This window comes from Lepidothrix coronata, unplaced genomic scaffold (genome assembly GCF_001604755.1).
Source record: "Lepidothrix coronata isolate B3197 unplaced genomic scaffold, Lepidothrix_coronata-1.0 Scaffold58, whole genome shotgun sequence".
NCBI classification, from domain to species: domain Eukaryota; kingdom Metazoa; phylum Chordata; class Aves; order Passeriformes; family Pipridae; genus Lepidothrix; species Lepidothrix coronata.
The window spans coordinates 4,777,336-4,791,695 of record NW_016690238.1 but is presented as its reverse complement, the minus strand read 5'-3'; the positions used below and the strand labels follow the sequence as shown (position 1 = coordinate 4,791,695).

Genomic DNA, 14,360 nt, shown 5'->3' with positions numbered 1-14,360 from the left:
TCATACATGGCACCAGCCCTCCCGATCCTGCTGCAAGGATTACACTCTCCCAAACACAACTGTTCAGACTGTGACATTTCAGGTGCACAGCCAGGGGGTGTGGTAAAGGTATTTACGTAATGGACTCCCAGCTCTTTGTCAAATAATCTTTAAGTTCCTAGGAAAATGTGTCATTAGGTTTCCTCACTGGATTGATACAGAATTTCAGAGCTGGATCTTCATTCATGCAACTAAATCATACTCTTGGAAAAAGGCAGCCCAACTGCTTTTAAACCCACTGTGAGTATTATGGAGGGAACTGGCAATGCAATAGATTGGACTTATTTAACTTAAGCCAAATAAGGTGAAAAATAAGTACTTCAAAAATATCACAAAAATATCAGCTACTGAGTAAAGGATTTGTATCAAAGCACATGGAAGAAACTTCCTTCCAACAAAGGCATCCAAAGTATACACCGAGAAAAGAAGTCCATGAGCCAGGATTTGAAATGAAGGAAATCCACAAAGGCTGGGCTGGACCCTCCTGCTTTTATTGTAATGAATTCTGTGGTGGGAAACTAAGCAGAAGCTTTCTGGCTGTTCCTGTATAAGGAACTACCTCTGTCAGGAAGGGCTTATTTTTCCTCAGTTCTCCAGATTTACTTCTTGTAACATCACACCACTTCTTGTAACATAACACCACTTTTTCTTTTCTGAAAAAATGATGTGAAGATACTTTAGATGAGCATAATATTGTGGGGGGTCTCTTTTCCCCAGGTTTCAGGATTTGGAAGAACTGAGAAAAAGGCTGTGTGGGGAACTTCTCATGGAAATCTAAAAAACAAGTTTGGTTTGGGTATTGCATGTAATAAAAACTTAATTGTCATGCAGGCAGAGATCCCACAAGGATTAAGGCTGCACGTTGGAGAACTGAAATAGTACTGTGTGGCAGAAAAGTCGTGTAGGAGAACTAGGATAAAAAACTTCATCCCTTTTCATGAAGTTCCACATCAAAATCCTTCCTTTCAGACCATTACCAACCCTGTTCCCTAGCACGTCATCATTTCACCTCTTGTGGTTTTCAGTAAATAGTTCCAGCTAAGCACCTTGATTGTGAACAAGGAATTCTGGGTTTATAAATAACAACTTAAGTGCGTCAAAGCTTTTACACCTTAATCAGAACAGTGTTCCTAAGAAAGCATATTTTCAGAGTCATGGCCCAGTCTGACTCTTACCTTTGTTAGAATCCCATCCTCTCGGTGGTTCTTTTGTAGGACATGCTGAAGTGCCAGCTGGATCTTCTGTTGGAGCTTTTCAATCTTCACTTTCTCCTGAAGCCATGAGCGATCTGAACATAAATGGAGTTAACATCTCTAGTGCTGCACAGGGCTCACAGAGCACCAGGAACTCTGACAGAGTCATCCTTCCTGTTTGCAACCTGCCCTCCATTTTACATACTCTCATATAGAAAATGAGTTTCAAAATCAACAGGTTTTGGAGTACAATTATTACGTTCAATTAAATTACTTATATAAAGCCCTTAATTAGAAGAATGCAATTAATCTGAGTATGATTTATTACTCGTTTGCTAAAAAGGTCTGTAAAATGCAGGCTATTTACAAAATGAAGCTACTAACTTTTCACTGCAAAACGAACAGATCATATAATGAATGAGTAGTTGGAGTGGATATTGCAAAGATCTCCAGTGACTTACAGAAAAATCAGATGCAAAGATTCAAATATTAAAAAAACCAAAAAGCAGCTCCTAAACTTCATGGCAGAAAGTAGTATGAGCTGTTACATTCTGTGTGTGCCAGACCTGCAGGATTCCAGGGCTTGCTAAGACACTGGGCTAACACACTTCCCATCTGGCAAAGAGCATAAGAGTGGATCTGTGATGCTCTCAACAAACCCACTGTTGCCCACAGACTGTTCACCACCACTCCTGAGCCCACTGCACTGCCACCTAAACCCACAGTTTGCTTCCAAGTCAGACACAAACTGACCTTCTGCCCCAGGATCCTGTTCCCCCTGCCTGAGGAGCCGTTCCCAGCGCCTGGGGCACCGTGCCCGTGGCCCCGTGAGCACGGAGTTCTTACAGCCATGGCATGGCACACCCAGGCTGGCTCTGGGCTGACCTGGCACCACAACCTCGGTGTCCCCAGTCCCACGGCGGGCACACACCTCAGCTGCCACACTAACAGGGCAATGCTGCTGAACAGGCCTGAGGTGGTGCTGGAAGCTCACAGCTGTGAAAGCTGACTGTATGAGTTCAGTGTCTACCTTCTGCCTGTCTCACCAGGATCAGCCCAGCAGTCTCACTCACACGCATTTAAGCTTTTTTCTAAAGAAGCTGAGTCCTCAACAAGGTCAAAATGTGGAAAACAAGGGCTTAGAGTAGGATTTCCAACTTAACAAACTGATTCCTAAATTCACAGTTGTAATGTGTTTATTAAAATAAAACTTTTGATGAGGGAGACACTCCAAAAGATGTGACATTTCCACACTGTCTGATAGTCTTAAAAGTTATCGTTAAAAAGACCTCAAAATAAAAACGACCTCTACCCAAACAAAGCCAGAGGAAACCTTCATCTCTTACCTGCTGACATTAAAACAAACGCAGAAAACAAAGCTATTTCATCTTCTGTCAGGTGCATAGAACATAAACTTTTTCCAAATTCAAACACAAAACTAATGAAGTCTTCACAACCTGCCAAAAAGAAGGTATGGCTCATGTCACATTGTTTAAAACTACTTCAGAGCCACAGAGTTATTGATTTATTCTGATGCAGATGAGAAACAGATGTAAAATACTTCACAGGTGAATGGTCTTCCCCTTAAGGACTGTGAAGTGATGGTAGTGAGATCTCACTCATCCTTGAGCTTATTACCCCATTCCCACGGGTCTCCAGCTCCCACACCCAGTGCTTGGAAGCTTTTGCACACTGGATCTTTCCTACATTTGGTTCTTGGGGGGTAAATATGGATAAATCTCAAGGCATTTATTTTCAAGCTCAAAACTGGTTTAGCTTTGGTTCTGTTCTAAATGGAGCTTTCTCACGTCAGTGTGGATGGAGGCTGCAAACGTGGCCTTACAAAGTGCTGGTTTGGGGCCTGTTGAGCACACAGAGTAGGGGAACAGAGAGGCACAAAAGGAACATGCAGAGCAGAGGGACAAGCCAAGATCTGAACACTTGTCATGCAGCAGAGGAGCTGTGCCTCCTTTCCTCCCTCCTGCTCACACCGTGTCAGTCAGGTTACTGTGCTGGCACACATGCAGGGAGGGGCTGGCAAAGTGGAGCCCTCACAGCCTGAGGGAAGGGGCTTTCCTCTGCACATCTCACCCCCACCCAGCCTGAACCTCTGGATACAGCTGCAAACAGATCCAGCTGTGTTTCCTTGGAGCCCAGAACTGTTTGCACTCTGACCTTGCACCTTGAGGGGTTTTAGGAAGGCAGAGAACACTTCAGGAATGGTACAGCATTGATTCTCCACTGAGGTGTTTCCACTGCCCTCCAAACCAGCCCAAATCTACACCCAGTGAAATACATCCTTTTAAAATTAGAAAAAACATACAAGAAAAAAATTCAAAATTATAAACTCTGGTTTAACAAAAAAATTGATTTACAGTGCTTTACCTGCAAATAACTGGACTTGGCCCATTATAAAACACTATTAACATCTTCAAAGCAGTAACATCAGAATATCCAAAGTTACCTTAAAATCTGCTGTCTTTTCCAACAGGATATACAAAGTGTTACACTAGACATGAAATCTGGGCTTCTGTTCTCAACAAGTGAGTCCAAACTGCTCTACCCTCATCAAAATGTTGATTTTTACCATCAATGGTCCTTTACTGCACAGGTGAAGCTGCTTTAACTCCTGCAATCAGCTTGGCCTCAAACAGAGCCAGCATGACTGCTTACAAAACAAGCAGTTTGAGCTTTGCAGCTCTTTTATTTGAACACTAGAGCCTGATTTTTTTCAAAGCAGCTCTTTTCCCTTGCTCTTCCACCTTATTATTTTTATTCCATTTTTTTTTAAGACACAACACTTGACATTTCCTTACCTAAGGACTTGAAAACCTCTGGGCTAGCATACTTGCCATCAAAGTAGACTGTGTTGTTCTGGGAGTCAAAGGCACGGCACATTCTGATGAACACAACCTCTAAAGACCCTAAAACAGAAACAGGGTATGTTTGACTCTGGAAGTCGAGGCTTCAGCTGCAAAGAGCAAGTGAGGATTTAAAAATAATGCTCTGCTTTCATCATCTATTGAGGAGGGTAAGAGGTTCCTGCGGTGTAACAGAGTATAGCCTGGTTTGCTACTAGAATTAAAAGAATTCCCATAAACCCCTTCAGAAGTTTTTGCTAAAGCAACTTAGTCATTGCTAATAAACTCTAATAATTCTTTTTAGAGTAATGAAGTCTCTGAAGCCAAAGCGGCTCATTTAGATTTATGTTCACAGAGCTTTGACAACTTGGTCCAGTATTTGTAAACTGCATTGCTTCTACAGTCTCTTGCAGAGAACAATCTGGATTTTTACCTTGAAATTTTTACCTAATAATGGAAAATTAAATCTGAATCCAGCTTTTCCATCTTTACATAGTCTCGTTGTTCATAATGAAAACTTAGTAAGTAGACTTTGAACTCCTCCTATCCAGAGTAACTATGAAGTTACTTCTGAGACAATTTGTAAGGTTTTGCCCCATATGATTTTAAATTATCATCGTACTACATATGAATATTTGCATACGCAATCACTATATACAAGTAACACCTTCCTCAGTTAAACTAATAGAAGCAGACCTTAAAACTGACCCACATACCTGCTTTTAAAAGCACAATTTGATCATTTTGACACAGTTCCATAAAGCCATCAATGCGTTTGGCAAATTCCACTACATACTGAATAGCTTCTGTGATTTTGACTGCGCACAACTGCCACATTACCTCCCTCTGCTGTGGGAGAGAAGAGAAATGCAGAGATTACCGACCTGGGCTGGCAAAGCTCATTGTCATCAAGTAAAACTGAGTCAAAAAACCCCTGCAGTGAATTCTCCCCAGCACTCTTGGCTACAGTCTGCTGATAAAACAGGGGGAATTGACCTCCAAGCCAAAGCCTCCTGTGGAGTGACAATGCAAACATGGGAGACTTCTTCAAGTCATGCCAGAAGAGATCCAGGTTGGAGTATTTTTATTTCATATAAACCAAAAATGTCAAAGTGTAACCGTTCTGGTCACTTCAGCAGGAATTTCATTCACTGCATCAAAAGAAAATGCCAATTTCCACCAGCAGGGCATAATCACATTTTCCCTATCAACTTCTGTGTTTTGTACTGGATGCAAATTATCTGCCTTGCTCATCTTCAGAAGGACACACAGACAGATGATTGTATATGAAGGTCATCTTCTGAACAACATAAAGAAGGCACGTGAGTTTTTCATATGTTGATAATAATGCAGAATGAAATTACCTAATGTAGAAAAAAGGATATTCTTAAAGGTTAAATATTTTTCTGTGGAAATGAAAAACACGTTCAAAGCACTTCCCAGGACAGTTTTCCACATGAAGCCCATGGCAGCAGTTTGTGGAAGGTGTGCTGGAAAGGCAAACATTGACCAGATCTCACAGTACCCCAGGGGGGTGGCAGCACCATGGACAATGTACTGCCATTCCACAGATAAAACCCAAACACTGAGGGACAACTGGAGGGTGTTTATAACTCAAAACAAAACACACCATGTAAAATCACAACACTTGGTGGCTTCAGCTTGTGCTGTTGTTGATCCAGGAGGTTACAAATTAAGAGAAGAAAATAACATGCCATCTAGGATTGAAAAAATTCCTGTGGTTTCCTATCCTTCTTTATTACAGATTTTAGGAGAATGGCTTTGCCTTTTCCTATACCTGTACAAATCACAAATGCAAAGGATATCCTGACCATCTTGCTGCTTTTGATTCTAGCTTTTTTTTTAAAACACACAGAAATATACATTCCTGATAGTAAAGAGAAAGCAGTGAAAAAGTGAATTTTGCAGTGTGTTATGGAAATACCATGCTTGATAGAAACCATGCCATGTCCTGGCGTGCTTTCATACCTTGTTCTGGTAGTTCTCGATTTCTTCCTGCAGGAAAGTTTGCCATGTTATCTGCTGCAACTCCTCTCTCAAGTACTGGCAAGTTTCCATGTGTGACTTGGAAATATTCTGTGCAAGATGTTCTAANAGCAGAAAGCGGCACGCATTAGAAATGCAAAGCTGTACCTTCAGACGTGAGCAAATAACATATTCCAGCTGCAACAGGGGGAGGGAGGAGGGCGAGCCGAGGGCAAAGTGCCCGAATTCGGGTTTCCTTGCTGTGGCCGCAGAACGCTCCTGTCCCGCCCGGCGCTGCCCGGCGCCGCCGGCAGAGGACGCGCGGCACGCGCGGTGGGAGCCAAGGGAACCTCCAGCATCCCAAACTGGGCAAAATAAAGGCGAGTTCGGGGAAGGCCGGGAGCCCCCAGAGCAGCGCGGCTGCGGGAACCGCCCCTGCTGCCTTTGTGGCAGCTCTGACACCTGGGCCGGGAGTCACAGCACGAACAGAGCCACAGAGAACAACCCCTGCTCAGATCCTGCCGGACCCGGGAATGTGCTCCCTGTGTCACAGTGGCACAGCCTTGGAACACGGGACACTGCCATGGGCAGGGACAGCACAGCCCTGCCAGCCGGGCAGCGCCTCTGCTGATGCCAAGGCTGTGTTTTATACAACTGAGGCTTTCCAAAAAAGAAATACAGGCAGTTACCACCTGTCTAGTGCTCTGCTAAGCAGGACTCTCATCCCATCAGGCTGCCAGTGAGTGCCATATTTATATATTCATTATATTTTCTCATATAATTTAAAAATATTATACTAAAATCTATTATGTAAAATATTACATATTTATTATAATTAATTCTATTATATTATTATGTAACATAATATAATTATATTATTTCTATTATAATCAATATATTATATTAAAAATATATCTATTGGAGAATCCAGATGGTTAAGATAACTCACTAAGAAATCACTAAGGGTTTTTCTTCAGCTTTAGAGAAGCTTAGTTAACTGCACAATTTAAAATTTCCATCCAATGTTTAATTCCAAATAAAATATTTTCTGCTGCTATACTTGATTAAAAGAACTATATGGTAGATTTACATTTATTAATAAAACCTGGTTCCATAAACCTTCAGGAACCCCTTCAAAAGCTTGAATGGGATTTAGACACCTGAATTCCACTTTGCCTTTCTCTTTTCTACCCTGGCTCTGGGCCTGTTCTGCTGTTTGAGCACGTGCCAAGCAGAAGTGTTGTGACTTATCTCACAGTTCTGCCTGTGAGGCCACTGGAAAGGAAGGCTTAAAACCACCAGGACCGGTGGGCATTAACAACATGGGGGTGTCTGGGGGACTGGAGCACCAGATCTGTGAAATGGGCCTTGTTTGACAATGAGCAAACCCAGCCCTTCACAAACAACTGCTGGACAATCAGGCTGTTTAGTACCATCCTTCACACATTAGTAGTTTGATGTAAGAGACTACCTGAAAAGTCTTTTAACACAGGGGAGGTAAACTCAGCTTATATGTGCTACCTGAGCAATCAACAAGGTAGAACACAAGGTCATTTATACTTGGTTTGTTATCACAGCCTTGATGTATTTGAGAACAATTGTTTTTTTCTCACAAGTGTGTAGCTCAGACATTTGTCCTGGGTAGCAGCCACTGGCAGCACAATCCCTGTGCCCTTGCAGGACAGAGAAGGTGAAATATTCCCCATGTTACTCCCAAGGCTCGGCCTCCCTTCTGGACTGTATTGCAGGACACACCTAAATACTTTCATTGAACAGCCACACCTTCCTAAATTGAAACCTTGGTCTGGCAGACAAACATTCTTCAAACATTGTTCAGTAACGTCAGCGCTGGGCACCCAAATCACACTGTGCAGGCTTTAATGCAAGCAGGGTGTAAATGAAGGGAAGCAACACGACAAACTTATTTTAGGCCAGTGTTCCAAACTCAAAACCTGGCCTACAAAGGAAAAGCCCTTTCTTTTTTATTGTGAGTTTAATGTAAGTCTTTTTAATAACTTCCACGAGAAAATTAGCAACCATTTGACTGACACAAAGCTGGCAGCATTGTCTTTAACCTGACTTTTTCTTCTCATCTTTACCTATCTGAAATTATTTGAACTCAAGCCAGACATAGTATTTTGGCTGTCAGGACCAATTATATTGCAGAGAACAGCATTCTGCAACATAAGGACATTATAAAGTAAGCCTTCTTCTCTGTAAAATTTCTCAAAAGAATATAAACCACATAAAATTTTAATGTGGAATACCTGATTTTTCAAACTATTTTTTTTAGGGTTTTGTAACTAAAATAATTAGCAAAAATGTTGCTTAAGCAAGCAAAATTAGTTTTAAACACCTGACTGCTTACAGAAGTAATAGAATCATGAAACCACTTCTCTCATGTCCTGTTCCACTTTGTTTATAACCTGTTCACACAGCAGGCTCTAACTCCAGTCTCAGCTGTTGACAAGTCACAGCTGTGGAACTCAGCCCCAGTGTCATCATTCAGGGAAGAGTTTAAAGTAGAACATGCTAATTAATGTGTTTGTTATAAGGCTTTTGGAGAAATTATCAAAATTTGCTACATTCAAAAATTTTCTTCAGTATCTGGGGCCAGATTCTCTTCAACCAGTGACAAGGAGAAGTGCCCTCAGATTAGTCTGGTGCTTTGGTTTCAGATTTGCCAGGTAAAAAGCAGAGCAAAATCAGCCTCATCACTTTTTGTCAGAAATAAGAGTACTGAGGTAATGCTAAAGGAGATAAAATGTTAAAAAATAATCTGCAAAAAAAGAAATACGCTGTCTGTTTGCTCAGCACTAAGAATTAGCTTGTTGATCAGTATTCAAAGGGTTCTATTGCAAGGACTGAAAGCAAAAGCAACACTCCTAGAGCTGATCAGCCCCAGGCTCCCGGAGTTTTAGGCCAGAGGGGTAAGTTGTTGTGTGTACCCGAGATGAGGACACTGTGCACGTCACAGCAGAATGCCCACACATGCTCCCAGCTCCACTGAAGCAGCATTCTCACTATCACCTGGCTAAATGTGGCACTTTAATCCAAAGGGTACTGTTAAGACAATTAGAATGTAAGCTTTTCTCTCTCATTACCTAATTCTGCCATGGACACAGTTGGAGAGGTCTCCCCATTTGTAAAAGAACAATAAGGGAAGAAGCCCGATGCTGGTGTGTAGTCACATATTGGTTCTGGTTTGATTCCATTAATATCAAGACCCGACTGATCTGGAGAAGGCTGTATGTCTAAGTAGAAGCTGCTAACTGCAGAGTCTGCTTTGCTACCTTCAGGGGTATGCCCATCAATGTAATTACTGAGGTCGTCGTGCAGCTCTGTGAGCCCGTTGGTGGTGATATTGTAAGTGGGGGTGAGCGGCTCTGCCTCTCCCGGCTGCTGCTGGTGGTCGCGCTGCTGCTGCTGCAGTCGGTGTTTCTGCACCTCCGCGTACAGGCTGTCCCGCTGCTTTTTGGACATTCGACCAAACTTTACAGCTGAAACACAGACACACGGCTGTTACCTTCCCACACACCCACTGCTGGCTCTGAACTGTCTCCAGTCTTTACACGCCACAGGAGCCCCAAACCAGCAGCACAGGCAGACCTCAGGATCGCTGCTCTCGGTCACAGGGACTCAGCTGCAGCCCCTGCTCTTTAGAACACCCTCTTAACATGCAACTGAAATGGACTATTAGAAGCCACTGGTTTAGCTTCATTCATTAACTTCCCACTTCTGTACCGAAAAGATTTTCTCCTGAACGTCCAACAAAGTTGACAGATGCATCTCTTCAGCATTCAAGTCTTACCTGGAAAAGCAGAAGTTAAAACAGAACATGCTGGCCCAGGATGAACTGTCCAATTCCTGCCAGCTGCACATTCACACCACAGAGTGAACTTAAAAATAGGTGCCAACACGTGGGGTATCGCTCACAGTGTATCAATAACAAGCTTTACTGGAACTGGGACTAGAGCACATGGGAGGAATCACCAAACCTGCCTCCAGCACCGCTGTGACAAGCAGAAGTGTTACTAGGTGAGCAACTGTTAAACCTGTATTTGTGTGTGTACACACGTGCACACACAGATTACTACTGCTTTGAGAGGCAGTAGCTGTCAGCCAGCAGCAACTGGTTTGTAGCATCCAGGGAATTCCTCAGGGTACAGTATGTGATTTCAGGGACCTGTATCAGCTGCAAAAGCCCCGTCCTTTAGAAAGGTGACTACTGCCTTTTACTTCTCTACAAGAAAGCAAACTTGTTGGAGGAACTAGTCATTACATGATCAGCTGTTGCAGCTTTTTAGTCTCATGCCCAATAAAAAAATTAAGACAATGTAATTCAAGAAGTAAATGTAATCTGGAAACAATCTCTTTAATGGGGCCTCATGTACCCAGAGTAATGTGCGTGTGTTTGCTGCTGTCACCGGGGCAGGGGAACACAGTGACTCCAATCTCCAGACTGGGTAAATGGTGGCAGCTCCCCCATTGTGGGGAGGAGTGCAAGTATCAGCTGCAAAGCCAGTTCTAACTGAATTACATAAGTGTCCATCTTACAGAGCTGGCCTTTCATCACTACTCCAGCTGTAATTCTGAGCTTAGTATTAACAGCACTGGAACAGATTTTCTTCAGAATTCTACCTTTGAAAAAACACTGCATTATTTTTCTCTTTGCATTTTTTTTTCATTATTCATTATATACAATTCAACTTCTCTTGATATTGGGAAACAGTTCTGACCTGCACCCAGGCAGTGTTAACCTGCAACCACAGCAGGTCACTTCAACTGGAACGAACATATAAAGTATTAACATCAGACTGAAAATCTGCATCTTCAAGTGACCAGATACAAAGCTCTTAACTGGGAACTGTAATAGATGAGTAAGAAAAAAAAATAAACCCAAGAACTTCATACCTGCCCTGATATTTATGTGAACATGTAAAAACATACAACGCATAACACAGAAAAATACGGAGCAACATCTAAAAAACACTTGATGACCACAAGTATCAGCCCAATGCACAATCAGCCTTTAAACCCTGTGGGTTTGAGCTGAACCCACAGCACAGCAAAGCCTCCCTCAGTGTGTGCAGGCAGGCAGTGTGAGCAGTGCTTACCATCCCGGGACATCCCCACAGCCAGGCATTTCTGTAGCCGGCAGTGCTGGCAGCGGTTGCGGCTGGTCCGGTCGATCAGACAGTTCTTCTGCCGGGGACAGGAGTAGGTGGCATTGCTCTGCTGACTCCTCCTGAAAAAGCCCTGCCATGCGAGTGCAAAATACAAGTCAAGAAGCTGTTAACTGGTGCAGCAGATAAAGACTCTGAAAGGCAGCGTACCTAACAGAACATGGAGTTCAAGGGCTCTATAGTCAACTAAAGGAAGTTAAGAGGGTTTTGGTGGTGGGGGCTTTTTTCTCTCCTAGAAACAAACAAAAAACAGTAACTAGCAAGAAACAGTTCATAAAAAGGTGTTATAACATGTAAAGGAAATACACGTTTATCCACTGATTTTACAGATCCCATATTACATATGGTACACCAGTTCTTTCCAAAGGAGGTAAAACTAATTATAGACCCAGATTTCCTGGATTTTCTATCTTTCCTGGGTCAGCACAGATCTCCAAAACAGGGAGGATTCAGCAGCTGCTCCCCTGTTCTGCTCTCTGCAGTGGCAGGCTCTGACGTTCAGCCTCACCAATGTATGCACATGTTTAAAAATACTCAGCACTGAGCACTGTCTCCTACAAAGAACAACTTTCTAAAGGAATTTTATATACTCACAGAATCATTAAGGTTGGAAAAGACCTCTAAGATCATCGAGCCCAACCATTATCTCAGCACCACTGTGCTCACCACTAAACCCCAAGGGCCACATCCACATGCCGCCTTCACTTCCAGGGATAGTGATTCCACCATTTCCTTGGATAGCCTGCTCCAATGCCTGACCACCCTTTCAGTGAAGAAGTTTTCCCTGATATCTAAACTTCTCCTGCCACAACTAGACGCCTTTTCCTTTTGTCCTGTTGCTTGCCTGAGAGCAGAGCCCGACCCCCTCCGGCTCCCTCTCCTGTCAGGGAGTTGCAGAGCCAGAAGGTCTCCCCTGAGCCTCCCTTTCTCCAGGCTGAGCCCCCCCAGCTCCCTCAGCTGCTCCAGTCCTTCCCCAGCTCTGGTCCCTTCTCTGGACACACTCCAGCCCCTCAGTGCCTCTCCTGTCTGAGGGGCCCAGAACTGCCCCAGCACTGGAGGTGCCCCGGCAGTGCCAGCACAGGGAGGGCACTGCCCCGGCCACCCCACTGCTGATACTTTGTGAGTCAGCTTGGTGCTGACAACTGAGGTTCTGCTCCACTGGGTGCAGGGTTTAGACTCTCAAGGCCAACCCACGTTTTGTGTGTGATGTGTTTGCTGAGTAACCCCATCTCCAAAGGAGGGCAGTGCTGGGAGGTTCCACCCCGCTCCAGCTTTCCTGCCTCCCTCAGAGCAGTGGTGTCATTCCCACTACACCAGCTGCTCGCTTTGAAGTCATGTCATCCTTTAGCCACAGACTGCCCAAACATAAGCTGGTGTGTGTGTAATACCTACTTCACAAGGATTCTGCAAAGATGGAGTCATTCTAAAGAGGCACTTGAGATCAGTGAGCACAGTATTTCAGTTTTACGTTGCCACATAATGGATTAATTAACAGTGCTGCAAAGAAAATAGTTCCTTGGCAAGGCTGGGCACCTTTTAATTAAAGCTGGACTTTTCCCAATGTTTTATTTACTCGAGGGCTGCAGGCTGGAGTCCCTCGGCACAGCACACTGTCCAGACACCGGGGGAGACAAACAGGGGAAAGGGCTTCTGATGGCAAATCTCAAGAGAGAGACTTCCGAACAAACTGCCTGCAGACAGAGACATGGGAAACACTGAGACAAAGCCTCTGCTCCGTCTTAGAGGAGGGCACCAGTCTGTGTCCATTATGCCCCTTTTATTAAAACTTTACTGGGGAAACATGGGGTATAAAAAAAAAAGAAGGAAATTCAAGGTGCTGTCTTCAATCCTCTTTTCCTGTACATTATTTCTCACCCTTTTATTCTGGTCTTTGTTTCTGTTTGATTGAACTTTCAGCTGTTTTTCCATGTTTGTCAATAGTGAGATGATTGTACAGCACATACTGAGCTCCAATTGAGTGCATTTCACCCCAAAGAAAACCTGAAATACCGTGGAAATTTCTACCATCCCAACATCACAACTGATCCCTCTGGAGGAACCAACTCTTCGGTTAGAGAGCTTCACTTCTGAGAGCACCTTCACGGACACTGTCACTCCAGTGCAGGTCCACAGGCAAGTGCAACGCCATTCCCCAGGAAAACAGGATTAGGGACTGAGCTGACCAGGGGCTGACTGATCAAGGTTCTGCATCAGTCCCCAAAAATTTCAGTTCTCCAAACACCTTTTCAGTTGCACTGAATCACATGCTCACAGAGGAACCACATGAACTCTTCTGCCACCGCCGAGATCCTGAGAGTCAGCTTAATCAATGTGTCCTAAAACCTCCAGGATCCAAATGTTTTCCTTCAGCTGAGATATATACTGAGTCTGAGCTGCCAGTCTGGCATTTCTCTTTATTAAGAATAGTCTTGTCAAGCTGAGGATTATTTTTAGTATTATAATGGAGAAAATACTGGGCTTTTTCCTTTTCCAGATTTTCCCTAGAGACACAGCTGCTCAATACATTTTAGCGTACCATGTATCAGCTAAGTTACAGCTTCAAGCTAAATCTTCAGTAGAGCAGAACTGCCTGAAACTGGGGCCTTTAAAAGCACCTGCACTTTACAAACCAGAGATACAGTAGAGTGCTTTTAAAAACGAACCCTATGAAAAGATCAGCAGGAGCTAAAGAAATAAAAAATCCACCTTGCCACAAACTTCGAAAACTAATCTAAACTTGTCCAGAGCACAGAAACACACGTATCTGAGATTTGGGAGTGAATTTACAATGAAGGTCAACTGAGGATTTTTTGCTCTCAAAGTTTTTCTACATTGCTATGAGAAATAAAATACGTTTTTTTTATATATAGGTGTATCACAAAGTTGTAAGGTATCCAAGTTCCAAACTGGACCTGGGTATCAGAGTCTTTTTTGGCCGGATAAGGGAAATATAAAAGTTCCTAAAAATTAAAATCTTTCAGGGCCATGTGGAAATTTTCTACACAGGGGTTTCTCTTCTCTCTTTGGGCTAAGAACAAAGGAAGATCCTTTGTGACAGGGGACACCTCACAACCGATCAAAAGGAAGGGAAAGCC

At 43.4% G+C, this 14,360-nt stretch overlaps 1 protein-coding gene across 4 annotated transcripts in view; it reads right to left on the bottom strand.

Annotated features, from left to right (window-relative positions):
- RORA (RAR related orphan receptor A) overlaps positions 1 to 14,360 on the bottom strand; it is a 353,466-nt gene that overhangs the window by 4,559 nt on the left and 334,547 nt on the right. For 3 of the 4 annotated variants that reach the window (XM_017816916.1, XM_017816917.1, XM_017816918.1), the window contains 7 exons: positions 11,197 to 11,338; positions 9,184 to 9,579; positions 6,083 to 6,204; positions 4,810 to 4,942; positions 4,049 to 4,156; positions 2,579 to 2,689; positions 1,215 to 1,327 (listed from right to left, as the gene is read on the bottom strand). In XM_017816916.1, coding sequence (XP_017672405.1) covers positions 1,215 to 1,327; positions 2,579 to 2,689; positions 4,049 to 4,156; positions 4,810 to 4,942; positions 6,083 to 6,204; positions 9,184 to 9,579; positions 11,197 to 11,338 — 1,125 coding nt within the window. The remainder of the gene's footprint in view (positions 1 to 1,214; positions 1,328 to 2,578; positions 2,690 to 4,048; positions 4,157 to 4,809; positions 4,943 to 6,082; positions 6,205 to 9,183; positions 9,580 to 11,196; positions 11,339 to 14,360) is intronic. The other variant, XM_017816919.1, reaches the window with a different exon arrangement.